Genomic DNA, 23,517 nt, shown 5'->3' with positions numbered 1-23,517 from the left:
CCCCCACAGGGCCTGAAGACACAATGGGAGAGACATTTAAACAGTGAGAATGAGCCCCGGCATGGGGCGTCTGGGCACGTGTGTGCCCCCGTGTTTAATGATAGCCACTGTCCGTTCTACATCAGCTTCCTTTTGGTGCCCTAAGTCACCCAAGGATGGGCAAGAACCTCGCGGGTCAGACCGTGTGAGGGCAGTCATCACGCCGTTCTCAGCGCTAACTTAGGCAGGTCGGCACAGGGTCATCTGATTCAGACAAAACCCTGTGTCCACAGAGGCAGGTGTGTCTGGATCACGACGTCGCCACCCCCTTCGCGCACGCCCCAGTGCCTAGGCCATGGCACACGTGCACAGGGTCACAGGTACCACTAGGCACCTCCCACGGGGATGAAGTGGTGGTTCTCGGGACCCTGAGGTGACTCAAAAGGAAAACTCTGGAACCTGGTCGTGAAGCTTACCTGTTAGCTCAGGATTGGAGCTGATGGGGTCCCGAGAACATGTGGAGATCCGGCCGATGATCAAGCCAAGGCTGTCACAGTCGGCCAGTGGGGACACCATCTCCAGAGGCGTCCAGAGAGGCGCACAGCCCTGCCTGACAGGACAGGCCACCTTTCCTCTCAGAGCCCTTGCTTTCCTGACCAGGCCTCAGCACATCCCCATCTGAGCCTGCTGGGACAGCAGGACCCATTTTCTGTCTTGGGCCCCCTGCAGTCTCCACCTCCCCCTGCGGCCTCAGGCTCCATCGGCAACTCAGCTGCCTGGGCTCCTGGATGCCTCCGGGCCAGGCTCCTGCAGAGGGGGGTCAGGAGTGACTCCCCTCACGCCCACCTACCCACCCACCGTCTTGCCAGCCCTGCCTCCAACACGGGTCCTGATTTGGCCGTGTCTCTCCTCCCCTGCCGCCCACACCTCAGCTCCTCCTTCGGCCTGGCCCATCCTCCAGCGGCCACAGTAACTTAAAGACACTCCCCAGCTATAAATCCTCCCAGCAGCCTCTGCTCCTCCACCCTGCCCTGGCAACCAGGGGGAGCTCCACCACCCTAGAGAAGCCTCCACACCCTCACTCAGCCAGGCCCTGGCTGCACTGCCCCCCACGGCACTAGCGTGGTGCTTTAGGTGCTTCTGCTCGCTCGTAACAGGGGCCACGACCACAGGGCTACCACGTCCTCTGGGCTGAGGGAAGGAGGTTTCAACCACGATGCCCACCTCTACAATATGCAGCGTTCTAGAGCTGATGGTTCTAGAACACATACAGAGCGCTGTGAAGCCTGGGACATGGTGGTTCTGTCACCTTGCTGGTTTATAAGAATTCTTGTGAATTTCCTTAGCAATTCCAACCTTAAGTTACAGTTTAAGCTACAGTATAACTAGTGGTTTGTTATGTGTCTTTAAGTGATACAATGTTAACCTAAAAGAGACGTAAAGGAAACAAATGTTTCACTAGGTGGTCTAAGTACATAGTATCATGTACCAGCTTATCAGGAATCCCATATAAATAGTATCACTTAAATGGCTTCACTGATTTCCTGTTAGCATCAGAATGTGAGAACAGAGTATGTTTCAGGTCCTTTTCTTTTACACAAGTACGTGAAAGCCTGGAACCTCAGCCCAACTTAATGAACCAGTGAACGCAACCGGCCTCCCCCGCTCACTGTACAGGACGGGCATCTGCCTCTGTTTGAACCCAGCTAACAACTGGCTACAGAATTGCCCTACTACAGAAATCCAAAACTGAAAACACAGAGTCACCCTTCCCCTTGAAAGGAAAGCATATATTTGAAAACAAACACAAAACTGGTTTCCAAAGTTTATTAAAAATCAAAGAATAGAAAAACTTTACATAAAAATATGTCAATTTTAGCTTCCACATTGTTGTCCACACACAAAAAAGTCGAAACATGATAGATATTTTTCGGTTAAATCTGCAGCACGAGCCCACCGTGCTAGCCAGGCCAATTCATTCGGTTCACCATGACGGAAACGGAACATGGTACCTGTGTCTATAAATCAAGCTTTAAAATGCACACCCCCCCGGGACACTCGCCGCTGTCCCCGCAGTGGCTTCCTTAATGTAGGTTTACAGTCAATATTGCTAATGCGTAGAGATTAGTACAGGCCTACAGATCAGTTTTTATAAATATTCTTTATCAATAGGTTCACAATTTAAATACTTTTAAATATTTTTGATAACTTCCGACCAAGAACTGCAGACGTAATGTGCTACTCTATCCTGGCACGCCTCCCAGAGAACCCGCAGCCGCAGTCGACAGCTCCCGGTGACAGTGTGGGCCGGCCCTGCTTCCAAAGGCAGACCGCAGACATTTTAAAGCTTGTCCTTGCTGGGTGTCCGTCACATGCAGACATCGATCTAGAACTCCCCACTGCTGCACATCCATCAGGTGTCATGGTAACAAGTTCCTCGTCTCAACATTCTCCACTAGTGGACTTCAAAGACCAACCTACCTGTAGTGTTTAGCAGGGCCAGGACCCCCAACTGTAAAAACGGGGAGTCAGATGGCCCACAAGGTGCAACCGACTCCCAGGACAACGGTGGTGCTCCGAGAACTCAGGGTTAGGCAGGATGGATATTCTTGTTCAAAAAAAGGTAACAAAGACAGTGGTTGCTGTGGCAGAATACACTTGCATAGTATACCTGTATGCTTCCGGCGTTGGCGCCAGCCGCTCCCGGCCCCAACGCTGGGCTGTGCTCTCCTGCAATACATTAAAAATACTCCCCACGGTGCGCTGAGCAGCTGAAGAACTTCTCCTATGTTTGCTCTTAACAGAACGAATGCATACTGCTATGCAGATTCCCAACGGAATCAACAGAATTCCTTTCTCCACATTCCTAAAACTGGGTACCACGGTCCGTGGTGACTCTCACCAGACCCACCATTACAGGCTATGTTACTAAAACTCACTGAAGCATTTCCAAGTTCACATTTTTTTTTAAGATTTTATAACGTGACAACCTTTTCTCCCCTTAGAAAGTTATACTTCTGGCACTTTAAATGCTGGATTTGTTGTCTAGTTTAAAAGAACCAAAAACCAAAACATCGAAACTCAGTGGTCAGAGCAGGACAACAGCATGAGGCCCAAAGGCAGGGCCGCCGGCAGACCGTCGCACGGTTTCAGAGCGAGCCCCTCGGACCCCGCAGGGCAGCGTGGCTCCCTCCCTCACATCTGACCAAAAGAAAAGACATAAAAATAAAACCCCAAAGCCCCTCCTCATAGTGTTTGTAACGATGCTCCTCAGACAATCAGCCGACACAATGAACCCAACTTAGAAAATGCAACTCGGGAAAGGATCTAAGCTCGTTTAAAAAAATTCCCTCCTCCCTTAAATATAACTTATGTGAAAATATGAAATTAAATAAAAAATATCTGAGTTATTGCACAAATCATAAGTTTTCAATATTTACATAGAAAAACAGTTCTGCAATTTCAAACGAAACGTGAGGGCAGTAAAACGATGACCTCCCAAGCTTATCCGTGGAGGAAAGACACACGTACGGGGTTTGATCTCCTCTGCTGCTTTGACAGACGTGAAATGAAAATACCAAACCGCAAAGAACAGACACCGGCTGCCACGGAACTGCAAGCGCACGCTCTCGTCCTGCAGTTCCCGAGCCCGACCTGATCGGCACTGAACGAAGAATCGTGGGAAGGCAGAAAACAACGTCCACGTTGAATAAGGCTTCACAGATGAGCACGACGAGCTGTTCTTTAAGATGGACGTGACCACCACACAAAGAAACATGCAGAGTGATCCGCGGCGTGCCCGGGCCGACGTGCTGGACGCTGGTCTCGGCTCCCCGCCGGCGCCCAAGGCGGCCGGGCAGTCTGCGGGAGGGGTCGGGGAGGCCGGCGCGGCCAGGAGCCATTATCTGCTGAGACTCACGGGCAGGCTGTCCCGCGTGTGTGTGTGTTTTTTCCTCCTCCAGCCGGTGCGGTTATACTGGTGGTGTCCACGGTTGCCCACGGGGGGCCGCACGCCCCCGCTGCCCACAGAGCTGTAGCTGCCGCCCTGGGTGTGGCCGTGAGAACCCTTCATGGACAGTTTCATGCCGTTGTGCTGCTGGAGAGACAAAGAGCAGCATTGGAGCCAGCACTCGGACACCGGACACGACGTCACACGTCATGAGCCGCACTCAGCTTACACTGAGACAAACAGCACCCTTCCCTCTCAGTGACCCTGTCAAGGTACCAACTGTGGGTCGGGATCAACCCACACGAGCTCACAAGAATCACACTCCCAACTCGTTGTTTGTCCACAGAAATAAGAGGCCCCCTCGTCTTCTACCCCTGACTGCAAGCTCTGGCACCACACCCGTGAGCACAGGTGCCAGGGCCTGGGTCAGCGCATGCTGCGGGGTGTGTGGGTCACCCCGAGCACGCGCCCTGCACAGCAAAGTCCCCATGCAAAGCAGGCTGAGAGAAAACACAAGCAGGTCTCGGGAAGATCTCAAAGCAAAGTGAACAGGAGGCGGCTGAGCAAGGGAAGCCAAAACGCCATTAATGAGGGCTGCCTTCCCGCCAAGGCGCAATGCATCAGAGCGTTCCTACCGGGTCAGCAGGTAGCTGGAGGAGAGCTCTGCTGCCACAGGATGGACAAATCCGAGAGGGAATGTTCTGCTACTTAACTCTCAAGTACAAATAATCACCAGGAATTAGTGACACAGGGCCAAAAAGCCAAGCCTCAAGAATAAAAAATTAACAGGCAGCAAGAGCGAGACCCCCGTCTCTACTATAAATAGAAAAGAAATTAGCCAAACAACTGAAACTAGAAAAAATTAGCCGGGCACGGTGGTGCGTGCCTGTAGTTCCAGCTACTCGGGAGGCTGAGGCAGGAGGATCGCCTGAGCCCAGGAGTTTGAGGTTGCTGTGAGCTAGGCTGATGCCAGGGCACTCACTCTAGCCCGGGCAAAAGAGTGAGACTCTGTCTCAAAAAAAAAAAAAATTAACAAGCAAATAGGATTAGACAAGTGAGAGAGCCTGAGTGGAGTAAGAGGTGTGGACGCTCATGAACCCACCAAGCACCCCAGAGGCCCGGGAATGCCAGGCCCGCCTGGAAGGCCTGTAGAAGACCGTGGCCCCAGTTTCCCCAACTGTTCACGCACTTCAGGAGCACAGGGGCTTAACAGTGACCTGCTTTCTCAGTAGACACAGTTTCTCATGCACTGGGTGGACTTACAAGAAGCCACAGGGCAGGGATGAAACACTCTAGGCCCTGCTGCAGCCCACCCACCTGTCGATCCCGCCACCCAGGTGAGGAGTCAAGCCACGTGGGAACCACAGTGGTGCACACAGGACATCGTGGCAAGACTTGTTGGTTTTATCATTTGCTTCTTAAAAACCAAAGTATTTTGCATATGAATTAATTTAACAAATAAATGGGGGAATAAAATGTTCTTCATTTTGAACCTTGCTTGTTTCAAACTTCAGTTTTATGTTAACCAGTTCGGAGGAATTAAAAGAGATGCTTATGGCAACCAATTAAAACTATTTTAAAATAAGTTAACATTTTTAAAGTTTTGTTAAGGGAAAAAAGCAAACATTAAGCTAAATGACCAGAAAATAAATTGCCTTTCATATGATCTCTCTGGAATTCTCTTTGGAGGAGAAAACGTACACTGTCTCTCACGCGGCGGCTTCGGTGGACGCGTGGGCCACGAATGCCACGTACCTTATGATACAGGTGAGGGCTCGACAGTGGGTTGGGGGATGCCGAGGGGATGGCCGGGGAAGACATGTGGTGGACGGCTTTCAAGGGTGCAGTTCCTTCAACACCAGCTTGTCTGCAAGGAACAGGGGCAACCCCGAGGGTCGGTGGAGGTATAGTAAACCTGGTCTAGGAACAAAACAGAGACATCCATAGGTACCAAACCAACAATAAACCCATCCAGCCTCTAAAGCAAGCACCGCAGAGGGTGGAGCTGCTCACGAAGGGCGATTTGCATAGGGCTTGATAAAGCAGTTGGTGTCTTACTATAACCTGACAGTATTTTGTTCTGAATTGAAAATACACTCTGAAGTAGCAATTACGATGCAAAGTGTGCCCAGTCACCCAAGTCGGAAAGTTTAAAATTCACCGATGACCAAACCACCACTCAAAAAAATTAGTCATCAGAATCTCAACTGCCACTCGATCTCTGAGAAGAGCCCCAGGGTGAGTCCCCTGCTCCAATGCTGCAAGGAACACTGTGATCCGAGCCTGAGGGCCCGGGGACGGGATGGCAGTTCTTTCCAGGCCTCCTCTCCAGTTCCCGGGATGCTTCTGCCTCTGGACCACCCATTGCTATTGGCGGCAGAGGGGTGTGAGACCCCTTCTCAGACTTGTGACAACTGGACTGGTCCCATCTTGGCATCAAATGCATTTACCCCTAAGACCCTCGAGGGGCGTGGACAGAGCAGGAGCTGCGGCCCTCACACGTGGCTCCAGGGGGCTGCAGAGCACACGCGGTGCCTCTTCACAACACTACCAGAACTGGGTGGGGGGGGATCTCGTCCAGGAGCCCAGGCCCCCGGCGTGCCTCCCTGGACAGGGCCAGGGCCCGGGCCCCACGCCACACCCACACTCTCTCCTCAGAGGAATGCGTTCGCTCCCCAGGGAATGGGCCTCCAGGAAAGCAAGCTCCGCCCGCGGGGTCTCTGACAGCTGAATGCCCACCAACTCTGCCGGTCACCGACTTCATCCCACCAGACTTAGCAGCCCGCCCGGAGCAGGCAACTGCAGCATGCTGCAAGCTGCACAGGATAGACAATGCATACGATGTTTAAACATGGGATGTTACCTAATTATTCCACTGGAAACACAGGAAAGTGGTTTTATGACTTTACTACTTTGGCCTGTTAGTACATAATGAAGACGTAAACATAAGTGGCAAACTGGCCTGACATTTCCTTAGACACTCTAGACCCCCACCCCCCACAGTCTCCCACCAGAGCCACACAAACAGCCACAGCGTGTGACCCTGCAGCTCGGTGGGGGTTCTGATCCCTGAGGAGGTTAAAATAAACGCCTCTGTGACACAGTCAGGGACGTCATGGCCAATTTGACTATAAAGCAACCACATTTCTGTGGCAGAATTCACTTTAATAACGTAAACAACTGCCTCAGGACTTTATGTGTCTGCACTAGGCAAAGGCCTGTAGGATGTGGCGGCTCTGGCTGGGCCGTCCAGCGCCGTGCCAGGCATTCAAGCAGCCCTCAAGGGCTCAAGGGTATCCTGGAGAACGTCCTCCCCAGGGCAGAAAGCAAAACTCCAAGAAGTGAATCAATGTATGTTTGCATGTATCTAAATGTTTTACACTCAAATTACAACCCACATTTCACTCTGAAGTAAACTAATGTGTTAAGTTTTATACCTATACATATTCAACTGATGTACAATTGGGAAGTAGAGACAAAATGTAACATTTATAAAATCTTCCTTTAGACTTCTAACTTCACCTGTATTTAACAAAGAGAGAACGTGTTCTAACAGAAAAAAAAAAAACCCTAAAAATAATGCCTAATTAATAACATGGTAAAGTCTAAGTTCACATTAAAACTTCTTAAAAGTCTAAACATTGAGATTCCAAGAGGAAAGCAGGGACAAGTGTCCACTGCTGCCCAGGCACAGGCCGAACGGACAGCATCAGTGTACCCGAGACGACCCAGGACAGCAGCTTAACGCTGGGCACCGAGGTAACATGCAGAAAGACAGTCAACTTGGCCTCTTCAGAAGTCAGTTCAGTACTCAACAACCGCAAGAGTTTCCTCACTGCTAAAACTCTACGCTGTGGACCTCAGCGTCGGCAGTGTTAAAGACTGTCTTTTACAGAACAACAGGAACTGCATGCTATCAATCCACAGAAAGGAGACTTCCTATAACAAGACAGAAATGACGAACCCAGTCTCCTCTAGCGCATTTCACAGCCCGTAAGCTGTTCCCTGGGGCCCGTACCTGATTGTTTGTCGTCATGATCAGTGTTCTGGACGCAGTGGACTGGGGCTTCCCGCTGGGCATGGGCAAGGCAGTGGGCAAGCCGGCCATCAGAGGAGTCGGCGCCTGCAGACTGAACTGGTAAACGCTGGGTGTGGTGCAGGGCGGCGTGTCCGAGTCCTTGAATCCGGGACAAGAAACAACAAGCACGGCTCAACCACAGGGGTGCAGCGCTCTGCGCCCGTGTCAGGCTAGCTATGAAAGGTTAGCAGGTGAGTGTAACTTCTGAACAACAGGCAGTCTGACTCTACCCAGACTGGCTTCAAGTAATTTCAAAACTGAAAAAGAATATTAAAGGAAATACAGAAGAGACATCTGGACTTAAATTTTATCTCCAAATAGATTTTTAAAAAACTATTCAAGAAAGCCCACTGTGGTTCGACTGTGGACAGCATCACTGCTCTTGACGGGTCACGTGGGCAATGAAGGTTCTCAAGGCTCACAATGGGAAGACCACCCGATGCAGACCTCTGGGCCGCCCCCACCCCCCAACACAGAAACAAAACGTGATCCAAACTGAGGAGGAGACAGTTTACACTCGCTGCTACGGACGTTTCCCAGGAACACACACCAGCCCACAGACACACAGAGGCGGCGGGGAGGAGGGCCGAGGGACACTCACAACATCGCTTCCGGAAAGCGAAGACACTGAAGAAGCAGAGGAGCCCGAGGAGAGGAGCTGGGGGCTGGAGAGGGACAAGGTCAGGCGCTGGCCGTACGGCGACTCGGACTCTCGGCTCGGGGTCTGCTCCCCGTTGCACGTGGCTATTCGCTCTTTTATCTTGATTCTGTTGTCTGTGGAGGGGAGGAAGCCCGGGCTAAGAACCCGCCGAGCCCTGCACAAGTGCGCAGTCCGTCGGGCACAGGCACCGCCAAGCCGCGAATGCTGCTCACGTGACAGACCGAACACTGAATTTTATCACATTTTAATTTAGGTATTAAAATTATATTCAGTTACTTATTGGAAAACAGTTAAACATGTAAAACTTGGGTATATAAATCATCTTCAACTGTCAAATTGACGAAATCTAAATACAGACCAAGTATTTCTGATGAAAACTCAGCATCCTAATTAGGATGTGCTGTCAGTATAAATTCATACCGGATTTCAAAGACTTAGTGCCAAAAAAGCCATAAGATATCTCAATAACTTTTATGTTGATTACATGATAAAATGTTAATATTTTGAATTAGGTTGAATAAAATACGTTAAAATTAATTTCACCTGTTCCTTTTCATACTTCAGAATTCCACGTGTGGCATGCATTACATTTCTACTGGATAGTGCTGGCCTAGATCTTACAGTTTTTAGTTGGATGCTTATCAAAAAACTCACTATTTTCTTAGTTTGGACAATTTATCATAAAGGAACAAAGATGCGTCTGCATCAGCATGTCAGATAACGGAGATGAACACGAATAAATTAATCTCTCACCGAGACCCGGCGATGGGTGGATCTTGCTGCCCCACTTCTCCTTGATCCACTGCCGGTAGTCGATCACTTCCTGAGTCACCTTGACAATCCTGCCCAAAGTACTGCGAAGGGACATCACGGACATTAACACAGGATAGCAGGTACCAGGGAGCTGACAACCCCTCTCGCGTAGCTCCTTCAGACTTACAAGTCTTCTTTGAAGTGAAAGATAGTAGGAAAGGAGCTGAAATACTTTTACAAAATATCTATGATTTCTCATGTGTACGCGCACGGGCACCCTGAGATCACAGTATGTGTAGAAGTCCTTGACCCTACATCTGTCTGCAGAAGATTGTTTCAATCCAGTTCTTGAGTAAGGGAGCGCAGCTTCCCACCATGATGGTCATGAAGTTCTGACATTTCCACTTCCCACTGCTCAGGCAAGAATGCGGAGATGGTGCTAAGAGACACCGAGTCACAGGGCCCAGGGCACCAACTGACAACACTGAATAAACAGTCTACGAAACCCAGGCAAAGTTCTATTATCCTACCACGAGCGTGCGGAGAGGCTGCCGAGCCAGGCCGCAAAGATCCACTCACTCCATCATCCCGCCGAGGAGTAGCAGGGATGCACCATTCCCATTACCGCTCTCGGACGTCATCCTCCCTTTCCACTCCCATCTCCTCGTCCCCCTTGAGCCCCCCCACCCCCACCCCCATCACAGGAGCACAGCAGTCAGAAACAAACATCTCTGGCTACCAATGAAGTACACAGTGCAAAAACGTCCCAAAGTGTAGAATGAGGAGCAACCGTACACAAGAGAGAAGGGGAGGCCTGGGTACACATGTGCCTGTTCACTCAGAAGCTGAAAGTTCACGTTTTGAAGACTACTTGGAGAAAAAGCATCATGTGCCAGAGTTTTAAAAGACAGAAATCACTTCCCCCAAAACAAAATATCGACTCCCCAAATAAGAAATTTAACTCTCAACCATGGATGGATCAAATACAGCCATCCTCAATTCCTGAAGGCCTTCTTCCTTCACCAACACGTTCAAGTTCTTCTAAAATATGATAGTGTAACCCCTCATAAACTGCATGGCAGTGAATGACACAAGAGAGGTGTAACCACCACCCCACAGGTGCTAAGGGCCCAGAACACAGACACGTGGCTTGTGTTACCTCTCAGAATCTCTGTTTGGATAGGACCTGGCGAGCGGCGACACCGCGTGGCTGAGGACAATGTAGGCGTAGTCAAAAACCTGCTTCACTTGCATTGCCCCGTAGGAGCTCCGGCCGACGTCGTTTCCTGCAACAGAAGGCGGCTGGCTGTCAAGCACCACCAGAGACTGAACCGTCGCCAGATGTTTCTGATCTCCTCACACCAGTTATTCTGTAGCAGGCTCTCACCGCTGGAACACTCCCAGCCCCACCAGCAGGGCTGAATGAGGCTAACAACAGACACGTGTGGAAACTGGCACCTGCAAGCACACCGTCCATCACGATGCGAGTGCCGAGAGGTCCAGTCTGCATCACCCCCTTCCATGTGGCCAGGGTCCACCTCCACGGACAGAGACGTGTCATTCCCAGCAGGAGCGCCAGTTCACGAAAAAGTCCGCTAACTCTCCAAGTGGCAAAAAACCACAAGGAAGCCAAGGACACTGTCACGCAGATCACCAGCACTGACCTATCGTGACTGAGGACCTGCAAATTATGAGTCGTTATAGTGACCCGACAGCTGCAGATCCAGAGGCTGGCTGACCCTGAGGACGCTGCAGTGCGGTGAACACGAACAGCACCTGCAGGAAGCAAATCTTTCAGAACGGAATCTCTCAGGTACGGACTCTCAGGTGTTGAAACTGGGTGGAGAGCAAACTGGATGAAGCCATCACTGAAGTCACCAAGTAAGCCAGTCAAAGGAGTTTAATTTTTATAAGAAAATCACTGTTTTGAATTTTAATTTACATATATCTCATTATTCACAATTCTAGTTAAGTATAGATGTTTTTAAGGAGGTGTTTTCTAAGCATTGGAATTTTATCTTTTCTAGATTTCATAATATAACCCAGTGATAATATGGGTCTTCTGTTTTTCGAGGACATTTAAGAAGACATTTGAAGAAAATGTAACTGTCTCCCATTTGACTGACCCGACAGACAAAAGGATGGATGCTACACTGCCACACCTGCTACCAGGAAAACCACGGCATAAATGGTGTCATTTAAAAACAAAAGCAACAAAACACAACAGTTTATTTTCTCTTAAATGATTTTTAGGAAATAAAAATCTTATACCTTAGAAGCCACAAAACAAAAATAATCATTAAATACGAGGATTTTTTTAAATGTATAGGGGCTAAACAATACAAAGTACCAAATACAGATGCAAAAGACAAACTGGAAAAGTGAAGCACGGCATGTACAAGAAGGCTCCCCTGGCACAGACAGGACTCTCCACCAGGAGGACGGCTAGCAGGCGGTGGACAGCAAGTGGAGTTGCGCAGGAGGGAAGGCGCAGGGGCGACGTACCTGGGGGGCTGGCGTCCTCCACCACGTGCTCTGCCCTCTGCCCACCACAGACTACTCCAACAGAAAGAACAGGGTCTCACCTAGCAGGTGCTCAGTGAACATTTGTGGACTTGACAAACAACAATGTGTTTAACCCCACCAATCATTAAGAAATGTGTATGAAATGAAAATTGATATCGCATGGTTTTATCAGATTGGCAAAGATTAAGAAAGACTGTCACCAAAGGTATGGGGATATAAGCATCCTTAAACACACCACTGGGAATAAAATTGGGAAAACAGGATCCCAGCCTCGGGCTCTTCGTGTGACAATCCTTACAAAAGAACGTGACCGACATACCCAGGAAAGGGTCTAGGATACACTGTTATGCAGAAAGCCAAGCTGCAAATCTGTTTGTGCTGTGGGATGTCATTTAACTAATGAGATGGCAATAATAAATATTAATACCCACATAGGAAAAAATTGGAGAAATACATACCCAATGGGAAGAGATCATCCTTTGCTTTTCCACGTTACGCATTTCCGGTAAGTGAACGGTTTATGGTGAATATGTAATACTTTTGTAATCAGAACAAGAATTTTTTCTTAATTCTGGCTGATTACAGAATGTAAACAGCTTCTAAGACAGTAAGTCCATCAGAAGAATTAAACCAGGAATTCTGAAAGTGGCACCATTAACCCTGCTAGCGAGGGAGTACCCTGCATCAAGGACAAACAAATTCGTCCTGGACTTGCAGGGCCCAACACGCCCCCGGGTCGCCAGCGCCCCACGAGACCAGTGCAGAGCCACACGCCCTTACCAGGCAGCAGGGGGTCCTCGATGCACAGCATCGATGGTCGGTACCCGCTGGTCATGGCTTTCATGATCTCCTCTTTGGCGATATAGGCACCTCCTTCTTTTATTCTAATACCAGTTTTCAAGTAGTTAAAATTTCTTCCATAGAGTTCAAAAAATTCCACAAGAAGCATTCCAAGGTTTTCATCAGCTCTCCGGGCATCAATTCTTGGATGCAACTGTAAAAGTGATGCATCAACAATTTGTATAGATTCAAGTCATGTACTGACGCAGACGGCATGCAATGAATGAAACCTGCTAGCATCTCTTCAAGGACAGGGCACTGAGCAGTGCTCACTCACGCACCAGCAGGAAGCAGGGGTAGCAGCAAGGAGGCACTAACAAAACCTGGACAGCTGCTGTCAATAGGAGTGTTCAAAAGAAATGCACTAATCTAAATTTTATTACGCTTTTTTGAACTTGATAACCCATACATCAACTTCCCACAAGTCATCTGATTAACCCCAGTTGCCAAATACTAGTGAATAAGTTGACCACATTCTGCACAACTGAGTCACCTGGATGGAGGGTGTAATTCTAACAATTCTAGTCATAATTTCATTATTCTAAAATATAACCAATAGGGGGCAGCATTAGATTGTACAGTGGAACGGTATCTCGTAAAACCAGAACGTGAAATGATTAATTTGACTGTGTAATTAGTATTGTATCATAATATTTAGAGCAAATTTACATCCTGCTTGTCATACAGATTAATGTCAGCCTCCGTGCAGAGCCACACTTTCTGCAAGCAGTCAAAAGACTTATTCTACACCTAAGCCACAGTCCACTGCAACCTCCAAAATGTCACTGATCTAATAGACCCATAATTCTCAGTCTTCCAGACCTGTGCTGCCCACATGTGGCTATTTCTAGTTAAATGAATTAAAACAAATTAATTAAAAATTCAGTGTCAATCTCACCAGCCACACTGCAAGTACTCAGTAGCTGCGTGTGGTTATCTTGCTGGGCTGTGCAGATGTGGGTGACAGCCATCCGCACAGAAAATTCTACTGGACAGTGCCAATCTAGAACATGATAGCCAAGTCCACATGAAAGTAAATGTCTTGATAGAAGTACAATGATTAAAAACATTTGTAACAGAGCTCCACAGCAAATACATCTCCCCAAGCCTACAAGTATTTTTAGGGTTGGGGAATTTAGGCTTCTGAGGATTTACTTGCATATTTCCACAACATGGGCCTGCCCAGTGCCAGGCTCAGCCAGTCATGAAACGAACTCAGATGCTCAACAGTCACAGCGGAGGCAGGATGGGCTCTGGGCACTGGGATGTGGAGATGGACACAGCAATCCCCCACGCTAGGGTGGCCTCCTGTGGGGGTCACAGGATCACTGCAAGGACCCCAGAGGGAGGGCAGCAGGAGGCAGTGGGCACAGCACAAGTACAAGCCATGGCAAGAGCTCAAATCAGGAGCAAATGGAGAAATCAGTGAAGAACAGAAGGCTGTGTTTAGTTCAAAATAATGTCCAAAAACTATATGGGCCGCATCACAGAGGATAAAGTGGAAAATAAGACAACGTGACTACAACTGTGAGAAAATAGACATGGAATTCCATTTTCACTATTCTTCAAGCATTTCTGCAAAGACACACTGAGAAAGTCGCCATAATTAAAGGTAGTATAAACCAGTAGTTCTACTATCAGTAGTATTGATGAGAAAATTACCAAATTCTGGACTTAAAACCTTCGCTAAGCACAATCGTGAACACAAAATTAACGGTAAGCCTGGAGGAATATAGCTGTGCAGCACTCGTTCTCGTGTTCCTCACAGCTTGCTACGCAGGGCGGGCACACGGGGATCCCCAGCGGGCGGGCGGATGAGGGCGGCAAGGAAGGGCTGCGTGCTAGTGGGTGGGGGACTTCGTGGCTGCCATTGACCTCATGCTGCCATTGACCGCGTGCCAGACACGCGCCTTTGGACCAGGTGATGACGCAGAGGGAAGGGAACTGGGAAACTGCAGGAGCAAGGCCCTGAAGGTACAGCAGCCCTGCAAAGGGTCCAGCACCCCTGCTGCAGCAGGTCAAGAGTCCAAAGTACATCAGCTCCAGCAACAGGTCTGTCATCCCATCCTCAGATTTTGTAAAGAACAGTGAATTCTTCATGCAAGGATATGTAAATGGAATAATTAATTTAGAGACTATATGTTTGAAAAGCATAAGTATAGTTTATCAATACATCATAGCATTTAACACACTTTTTAAACACTTTTAGAAAGGTTTTCTATTGATAGATTTTCCATCATGTTATCCAACAAAATAAGGACATATAATTTAAAACAAAATATTACTGTTTCATCCATCTGAGAAGAAAAGCTCTCTTTTAAACTTTACCCCCACATATGGTACCCAACTTTATTCCAAGTTTTTTTTTCAGTATAAATAACAGACAAGCATCAAGAAAAATAGCTGGTTGTTGTCTACCAAGGAATGGACGTTTTGTAAAAGAGCATTTTCTTGAGCTTAGACTGACATACACCTAACTTACAGACTCAAGTCCTCCCTACCCTGATAGCTAAATCAGCTACAAAAATAAGCTATAAAGGAGTAACAGGAAAGAAGCACTGATCAAAAGAAGGTCTCATTAAAAAACTGAAGTTAATCTCCACCAAATCAGAACAGAGCAGTGAAGGGAGAGCAAGGACTGCCAGAAAGCACGAAGCCATCAATCGAACATGCGGAGCCTCCTCTTACACACATTGCAACGCAAACGTTCTCACGGGAGGAAGCATACATACCTGTAGAAAGCTAATGGCCATTAAAATTAGGCTGTATGAGCTAATTCCACCTGTAAAAACTTCATTCAGGTCCCTCTGCAGAAGGAACTGTTTCAATACTAAAATCAAGTAAGGCAGCAATGAATATTTCTGTAAATTGCAAAGAAAAAGATTTACTGATTAGTTCATACACTTCTGAAGAAATTTCACAGGATAGAAAGTTTAATCAATCTTCTTGCCCATCTGAAGGCTCCAGGCCAATGAGTCTTAAACTTTAGGGGGGCCTAAGGATTTCCTGAGGGGCTTGTGAAAAACACAATTATGGAGCCCCCCAGCTCCGATCCAGCAGGATGAGGAGGGGAGCCCCGCCGGGGAGAGTCACCAGGCACAGGGGCTCCGGCGAGTAAAGGAGGCACTCGTTCTCGTGTTCCTCACAGCGTGCTATGCAGGGCGGGCACACGGTCCTCCCCAGCGGGCGGGCGGAGTGAGGGCAGCAAGGAAGGGCTGTGTGCTGGGGGTGGGTGGGGGGCTTCGTGGCTGCCGTTGACCTCATGCTGGGGCTAGACATGCGCCTTTGGACCAGGTGATGACGCAGAGGGAAGGGAACTGGAAACTGCAGGAGCAAGGCCCTGAAGGCGCAGCAGCCCCGCGAAGGGTCCAGCACCCCTGCTGCAGCAGGAGGTCAAGAGTCCAAAGTACATCAGCTCCAGCAACAGGTCTGTCATCCCATCCTCAGGCACTGAGGCCGTCCAAAGTGAGTACTCATCACAATTTTCTCAGCTTCCAGTGGACCCCTGGGCTAAACTTGTGAATGAGGCACGTGAGCTAGACACAAAGTCTCTTCCTAATAACTAGAAAGAACATTTTAATAAAGCTCTCTAAAATAATTCTCAACTTTACGAAGTGGTTACTCAAGACAAGCAAATCTGAAAAAAAGCTACATAATTTCCAAGTATCTCTAGAAATAACATCAGAGGATAAATAATTTGAGCGTACAGTCTGTTTTACTAAAGACTCCTACCTTCGGGGGTAAGTCCTGAACGTTTATGAGAGAAGAGACACCCAGCGTGAGAGAGCTCGCACCCTCGCACATCACGCTAACTTCCCGGGGACAGTACCTTCATGTAATTCTTGATGAACTCCGCTGCCCGGACACCAGTCTCCATGTTAAAGCTGATGTCCACTTTAACTTCAGTCTCCTGATCTGTGAGTTTTATTATTGGTACCTGTAAAGATTTAATTTTAAAAATTGTCCTTCAATATGCAACATTCTTCACACTCGGGCATTAAAATGTTTCCCAAGTTGTACAGAGGTGTTGGGCTTTTATTCTTATTCACAAAAGGTGCTTAGAGACCATGAATGCCAGATTTTAAAATGAGAAGAAAGGGAACTTTGCCAGGTACTGACCTCAGTAATATCGGGAACCCAGGACGACCCTCTATCCCGTCCCCAGCCCCACACAGCTAGCACCTGCTCCGCCTGCCCCAGCTGGCCTGGCTCAGGACTGAGCATCAGAGAAAGGAGGGGAGGGAGCCCAGGGGAACAGCTGTCCCAGGGAAGGAGGTGGCAGGAAGGCCCACCTCGAGAGCAGCGGGCCCAGGCCCTGCCACACGTGTGTCTGGGAGGCCGAGGGGCGCTTGGGCCCCCCAAGTATGTTTGGTAGCCTGTTTGAAAACATTCAAAGTAGCTTCACAGCCATTTCTGAAGTCACATTTTGTACTGATATTGTTTCTCTAAACAATTCTACTTTAGTAAAATGGTCTTAAAAAGTGAAAACCTAAGAAAAATTTCCCCTAAAAATCAGAGAATAAAAGGCTATTTTGGAAATACTCTCATTAACAAGAATTAACACCGAAAGGCACTCAAAATGAGCCTCATAAAAACTGCCCCAAGCGCGGTGGCTCACGCCTGTAATCCTAGCTCTCTGGGAGGCCGAGGCGGATGGATTGTTTGAGCACAGGAGTTCGAAACCAGCCTGAGCAAGAGCGAGACCCCGTCTCTACTAAAATAAGAAAGAAATTAATCGGACGACTAAAAATATATAGAAAAAATTAGCCGGGCGTGGTGGCGCATGCCTGTAGTCCCAGCTACTCGGGAGGCTGAGGCAGAAGGATCGCTTGAGCCCAGGAGTTTGAGGTTGCTGTGAGCTAGGCTGATGCCACGGCACTCTAGCCCGGGCAACACAGTGAGACTCTGTCTCAAAAAAAAAAAAAACTGCCCCAAAAACATTCAGAGCACACTCCACCCCCTTCCCACCCACCAAAACTGTGTGTTCTTCCTGAAGAAAGGCAATGTTCTGTTCCTTTCAGCCTCGAAGGAATAAAAAAGGAGTTTCCCCCAAAACAATCCGGGTCTAAGGAGAGGCTTAAACGTTAACAAAGTTGACACAGTCACAGCTCACTCAGCACATGTCTACTCTGGCTTCAAAACCCACACCTGGGGGCAAACTGCCAAGGGAGGAGGATGGCCCAGCAGGGACAGAGACACCCGGACCTCATCTGGACCACCGGGCAGGGTAAGCTGTGGCTGGCACGTTCCCAGGGAACTCATCAAAACTGCTGCAGAAGCAGCCGCACGCTCAGATACCTATGCCTTCTGACACCCTGGCCATCCGCAACCCCAGGCTTGGGAAGCACCTTCCTTTCCATCCCCGTGGGCTCACTCCCCAGAATCCCTTCTGGCTCTCCCCTGCCTTCTGCTTATGCACACACACTCCTACCCTCACAGCGTGAACCCCCAAAGTCTGGAAATTGGTAGTAACACTACAACATTTATTTCTGAGTGCTATTCCGAAGAGACGAGCCTTCACCTTCAGCACAGGCTCACCCTGGGCTCCTGAGCCTGCAGCGACGTGCTGACCATGCCCAAGAGCAGCGCTGCCGGGCCACGGCTGGAACACGCCGCAGGGAGCGCAGCTGGACACAAGCGCCTGGCTCTCCTTACAGTCCACACGGGCCCTCGGCTAACAGAGGAAAGGGGACTTAGTGGCTCATGCGCACAGTACAGGGCCACTGGGGCCAAGCACTGCAACAGCTGCTCAAGTGCTGCCTGTCCTCCAGAATGCTCTGGAACTCAGGACACACAGGCATGACCCTTTTAGCTTCTCCACATCTAAACCATGATACTTGGTCAGAAATGCCCACCCACCCTGCCGCTTCCAGAGGCCTAGTCTCCATCGACCGGGCACACGCGGAGGGCAGAGCCAGAACAGGAGAGCTGGAGGGCCTCGGACGGCCCAGCTGCCCACCTCCCCCACAGCCCCCAGGTGAGGGGCGAGGGGCCACGGCACAGAGGAGCGGAAGGGCAGGCACGTGGCTCGGCGCTCACGCCCACAGTGGAGGCCAGGGCTAATCGAGGCACCGCCTCACACTGGCTGTTTAACCCACCTCATACTAATCGTCACACCTCTCTGTGCCTCAGCTTCCTCACCTATGAAACGTGAACAACGGTGTCTGCCAATGAGAGGAGCTGGGAGGACTAGCGCAACAAGGCCGGCAAGCGTTTTAGGAGGTGGCCAGAGCTCGTGTCTGGTGCTAGATGTCAGGAAAGCCAGGAAAGCAAACGGCCCCGTCTGGGAGACGGGCTTCAGGAAGGAAGTGGCGTTGGCCCTCTTGCCCTCCGGGCACGTGCCAGTGACACAGGTGCACGCACTTCATTAAAACTCAACAAGATGTCCACCCAATATCTGCACATTTTTCAGTGCATACATCATTTTTAAAAACTATCCCCCACGCCAAGTAAAAGCACCTAAGAGTTAACACTCAAGAAACACACAGAAAACCTCCTCACTGTACCACCACATGAGCAAAATGAAGCTCCCATCTTGTGACAATCCACTCGAACACAACAAGGATGTTAATCACACTCCACTTTAGTTGAAACACCAATTTAAAAATGCAAGGCTGGCCTGTAGCACAACTGAGCTAATAACTGTCATACAACAGGCAGGTAACTTATAGTTCCTGAGCTGTTTCTAATCCTGGACTCACATAAACCTTAACAAGTACACACCAGAGCAGTCTCATCTTCAAACTTCTCACCAAGTAAGAGGTCTTTCACACATGGGCATTTTTTGAACAAAAGGAACTGGTATGTTTTTCTCTCTTGACTATAACTTAGCCAATGGTAAACATAAATGCCATGGTTTAGTCACTGAGCTGTGTGACCCAGCGCCGGCAGCACCTGAATGTTACGGTATCTCGTTTCACACGTTAACCTCCTTCCTTTGATCATCCTGACACACAAGTAGACGCAATCATATTTTTAACGCCAAGAACAGTCTGACAAGCTCACGAATTCCAACAGTTCAGACTGCCACTAAACATGTTCTTGGCTGGTAATCATGACTATAAAACAAAAATGTAATAAGCATGTTTATACCAAAAGTAGAGAAGTCTTAAAAAATATAGCCAGTAACTGCCGTTCAACATGAGCTAGTCACGCAGGCGCAAGACATGATGCCCACGTGGTGCGGGGGCCCTGGCACGGGGCGGACCTGAAGCCCAGCGCTTACCGTAGCTTTGTCTAAGACTTTGATGGAACACGGCTCAGCCACGTTGTGCTTCCGCAGGGCCTGCTCCAACAGCTGCAAAGGAGGACGCTCCCATTTTCCAAAGACCACCAGATCTATGTCACTGGACAGAAGAGAAACTGCACATCAACCACCGCTCCCCTCACCACGAGATGACACGGGGACAACATGTGCCACGATACCCTGCCTGCATCTCCCTCAAAGGCCGAGACATAATCCCAGTAAGAGCATTGCCCTTAGGGAGATGAAGTGCAGTTTATGAACGACAGAATTTCCTCACTTAACACTGACAGGTTCTTGGAAACTGTGACTCTAACAGGGTAAACGATGTATAAGGAAACCAGTTTGTTTCCTCATCAATAGGTTAACAAAATGACGTTGAAGGAAACATCATTCGTTATTTGAGGACCTTCTATACATCGTTTCACTTACACTCGCAGTTTCCAAGATCCTACAGACAACACTGAGGACTTACAGTAGCTGTGATATAAGCTAGAAAGTAAGAAGGATAAAAGATTCTACCAACAGCACAAGGTAACTGAGGGGCTGAGAGGAAAACGCCTGACCCTCCAAACCAAGCTGAGGCCCCGAGCTTCCTGGACCCAACTCCCACGCTATCCACGCCACATCACTGTTGCTGACCCAGGGATACCCTGAATCTGCCCTATTCCCGCCATCCCTGACAACACCAACCCCCAAATCCCGAGACTACAGCCTCTTCAGTCTCCAAACACTATCAGTGGGTTAACAGAAGATAAACTTTTAATGAAACAATATGTATAAAATTTATTTGGATATCAAGGAGTACTTAATGAGAAAACCCTAGAAAACAATTTTCGAATGCGAAATTGTCATTTTTCTCAGATAAAAATCCTTACTGGTTAAGTAGAATTTTCCTTGAATCTTCATTAAAACATAAGACCGGTTTTTCAAAAACATGCCCCAAAATATCTACTGTATTTACTTCCCATGGTCCTCTCACTCATCTTCTATTTCCAGCATCCAGCATTTTTGTACCCCAACAAGTGCAAGAGGAAAAATGCAAAGCCGTTGATTCACTAACAAGTTACAAATTTGAAATTTACTTCTGCCGATTTTCCCTCTGTGCCCCCCAGGTCTCTTCCTTTAGCTGGCATTCCTAGCCTTAGAGTCGGCCCCAGAGAATCTACTTTCGGCCCTTACCATGCACACAGACACCACCCCCACCCCCAAATACGCATAAACACCGATCTGGTACTCACCTAGTTGGAAGATAGAGACCTGTACTAAAGCTGCCAAATATCTGTACCTGGAAGAAACAGTGATTGTTTTAAGGCGTGTACTACAATCCAAGTAGTCCTACTTCCATTATTGCTTAGTAAACAAAAGGCCTCACTATACCTTTGGGTAAAAGGTAAAACTACTTTGGAAGTTGGTGGGAGGGGGAGGCAAAAAAACAATCCTACGATGAACTAGAAAATTCCCTTTTTCTTTAAGTTAAAGACCTGCCCCAGAAAGCAATGTCTAAAATCTCAGTATTAAGAGACGACTACTGGCCTTACCCCATGCCCACACAAAGCTGAGGACTTTTCAGAGCCAGTGTCAGACCTTCCGACAATCTCTCAAGCCCATGGCCGAGGCCCCAGGCAGGGCTCTGTCCCAGGTACTGAATTTTAAAGCCACAAATATATTAATATATCATTCTAAAAGAGGAGGGAAACCAAGTCCCCGCCCTTGCACTGAGAGCACGTCCCACGCACCACGCACTCCGTGGGGCGGGGCAGCAGGGTCCTCAGTGGCGAAGGTGAGCTGAGCACAGGGCCCGGCTGCCGCGCAGCTCCACAGCGGTGCTCACGCTGCCTGTGCCAGGCGGGCCCAAGTGCCCAGGCGCCTCCTCTCAGCACACACCTGCCTCCTCCCCGTGAAAGTGCCGCGTGAGGAATACTTCCAAGTGTCACAAGATGCACACAAGTCAGATACTACTTACTACGTGTGGTGGGTGGGGGAGTGAGCGTGGCGGATGGTGGTGAAATGTCTAACCTTAAGGAGAATTTAATCACTTCATTCCAAAAAACCCACAAATCCCTTACGCCAAGGGTCCTCACACTTGGGCGTGCACACGGGTGCTGGCCCCAGCGCAGGGTGGCGGATGCGGCAGGTGCAGGGTGGGCTGGAGGACGTGCATTCTAACCGGCTCCCAGGTGAAGCTGCCCATCCCACAACCATATGCAGAGAACTGCTGCCGTGGGCCCATGAGAAACGGGGTGGATCCAGCTGATACAGCAACCCCAGAGCGCTCAGACGCACTAGGATGGGATGTGACGTGTGGCACAGACGGGCACAGAGTGTACTCACATCAGCCGTCGGCCAAAGATCTTTAACTACAGTTTCGATCCGTTTCACCACCTCTCTTCTCATGGCTGCTTCTTCAGGACAAGGGGACATGAAGTTGTAAAAGTCAATTATCTCCTCATGAAGTCTAGTGGGTAAGAGAGAAAACATACCAGAGTTACACTTAAACTTAACCAGACTTTGCATTCCGTTACTAGATCAGTATGACACTAAAACATGTATCTGCCTATTTAAATCCAGTTTCTTTTCTCCTCTGAAAGTATATAGTGAAATGAAAATCGTGGTGGACGAAATCACACCCTGTGGCTTAGCACCACAGAGTTACATGAGTTTTGTCAATACCAAACCATAAACTTACAAGTGGCCTTTAAAGGCTTATCCAAAGGAATTATTCTAGTGACTTAGCGTTAAGAAAATGAGCGAATGCCATCCAGGAAAGATTTCCAATGGACAGCACACGTTCCAAAGGTGGGGCCCAGCTCTGGCTGCTCCAGAGCCCTTGGCACCATCCTGGGTGCGTCACGCTAAGAGGCGCCCACAGGCCTGAGACAGGCTCACATGCGGGGTGAGACATGGGGGGCAAGAAAAAGACACGTGTCCTCAGGAGCCCAGAGGCCGAGCTCAGCAGTCCAGTCTGCCCAGGCTACCTGCCGACCCTCCACTAAATCCTGTATTCAATGCGTCCCGGTCTCCACACAGAGGGAAGAGTCCCTCGAGGTAGAACAGCTCGACCTGATTCAAGTTTTCTCTCCTTCAGATGCCAACAAGGAGATCACCAACCAAACGCATGTGGCAGGAGTTGGCGTGGGTCTCTCCCTCCACGAGGCTCAGGTGCGACGAGCGAGAGCAAGGAGATGCCTCACATCCCGCCTTGGGGCACTGCCCTCTGGTCGCCCCTGGGCTCTGAGGTCAGCCCTGAGTCTGGAGGACCAGCCTGCGCAGTGAGGTCGGGCCAAGCATCTGTGTGAAGACTGCAAGAGGAAAGTGCCGCCATCTGCTTTCACTTTAAGGGATTAATTAAAAATGGGGGCGAATTAGCCAATCCTAGGCATTACAACAAATCAAATTCACCTGCTTCCATTCTCCGTTTGATTAATAAAATAGCAAAAGACAAAAATAAAATGTGGTCAGCTCAATAGCTAGCGAAATAGTGTGCA

General features: G+C 48.9%; 1 protein-coding gene across 2 annotated transcripts; it reads right to left on the bottom strand.

The window, feature by feature from the left end:
- Positions 1-1,790: 1,790 nt before the first annotated feature.
- PAPD7 (PAP associated domain containing 7) lies at positions 1,791-22,516 on the bottom strand. Of its 2 annotated transcripts, none has more exons than XM_012651853.1 (12): positions 22,364-22,516; positions 21,271-21,317; positions 20,012-20,132; positions 16,616-16,723; positions 15,519-15,647; positions 12,727-12,940; positions 10,580-10,706; positions 9,421-9,521; positions 8,608-8,780; positions 7,947-8,105; positions 5,684-5,848; positions 1,791-4,075 (listed from the first exon to the last, which is right to left on the bottom strand). In XM_012651853.1, exons 1-12 carry the CDS (start codon positions 22,508-22,510, stop codon positions 3,881-3,883), a joined length of 1,686 nt encoding a protein of 561 aa, XP_012507307.1. In that variant the 5' UTR covers positions 22,511-22,516; the 3' UTR covers positions 1,791-3,880. The 2 variants fall into 2 exon arrangements, with proteins under 2 accessions (XP_012507307.1, XP_012507308.1); XM_012651854.1 differs by having other exon boundaries at positions 1,791-4,072.
- Positions 22,517-23,517: the final 1,001 nt, after the last annotated feature.

The sequence above is a fragment of the Propithecus coquereli genome, unplaced genomic scaffold (genome assembly GCF_000956105.1).
Source record: "Propithecus coquereli isolate 6110/MARCELLA unplaced genomic scaffold, Pcoq_1.0 Scaffold371, whole genome shotgun sequence".
NCBI lineage: Eukaryota > Metazoa > Chordata > Mammalia > Primates > Indriidae > Propithecus > Propithecus coquereli.
The sequence above is the reverse complement of the archived record's forward strand: the minus strand, read 5'-3'. Positions and strand labels throughout refer to the sequence as shown.

What these genes read in the sequence shown, in the direction of transcription:
- PAPD7 (XM_012651853.1), bottom strand. Translation starts at nt 22,510, where the DNA reads ATGTTTTCTCTCTTACCCACTAGACTTCATGAGGAGATAATTGACTTT. An exon ending in AAGTCTTAGACAAAGCTACG is followed by an intron (nt 16,724 to 20,011) that starts GTAAGCGCTGGG and finishes AAATCTTTACAG; the next exon opens with GTACCAATAATAAAACTCAC. An exon ending in TCATGACGACAAACAATCAG is followed by an intron (nt 5,849 to 7,946) that starts GTACGGGCCCCA and finishes TTTTGTTCCTAG; the next exon opens with ACCAGGTTTACTATACCTCC.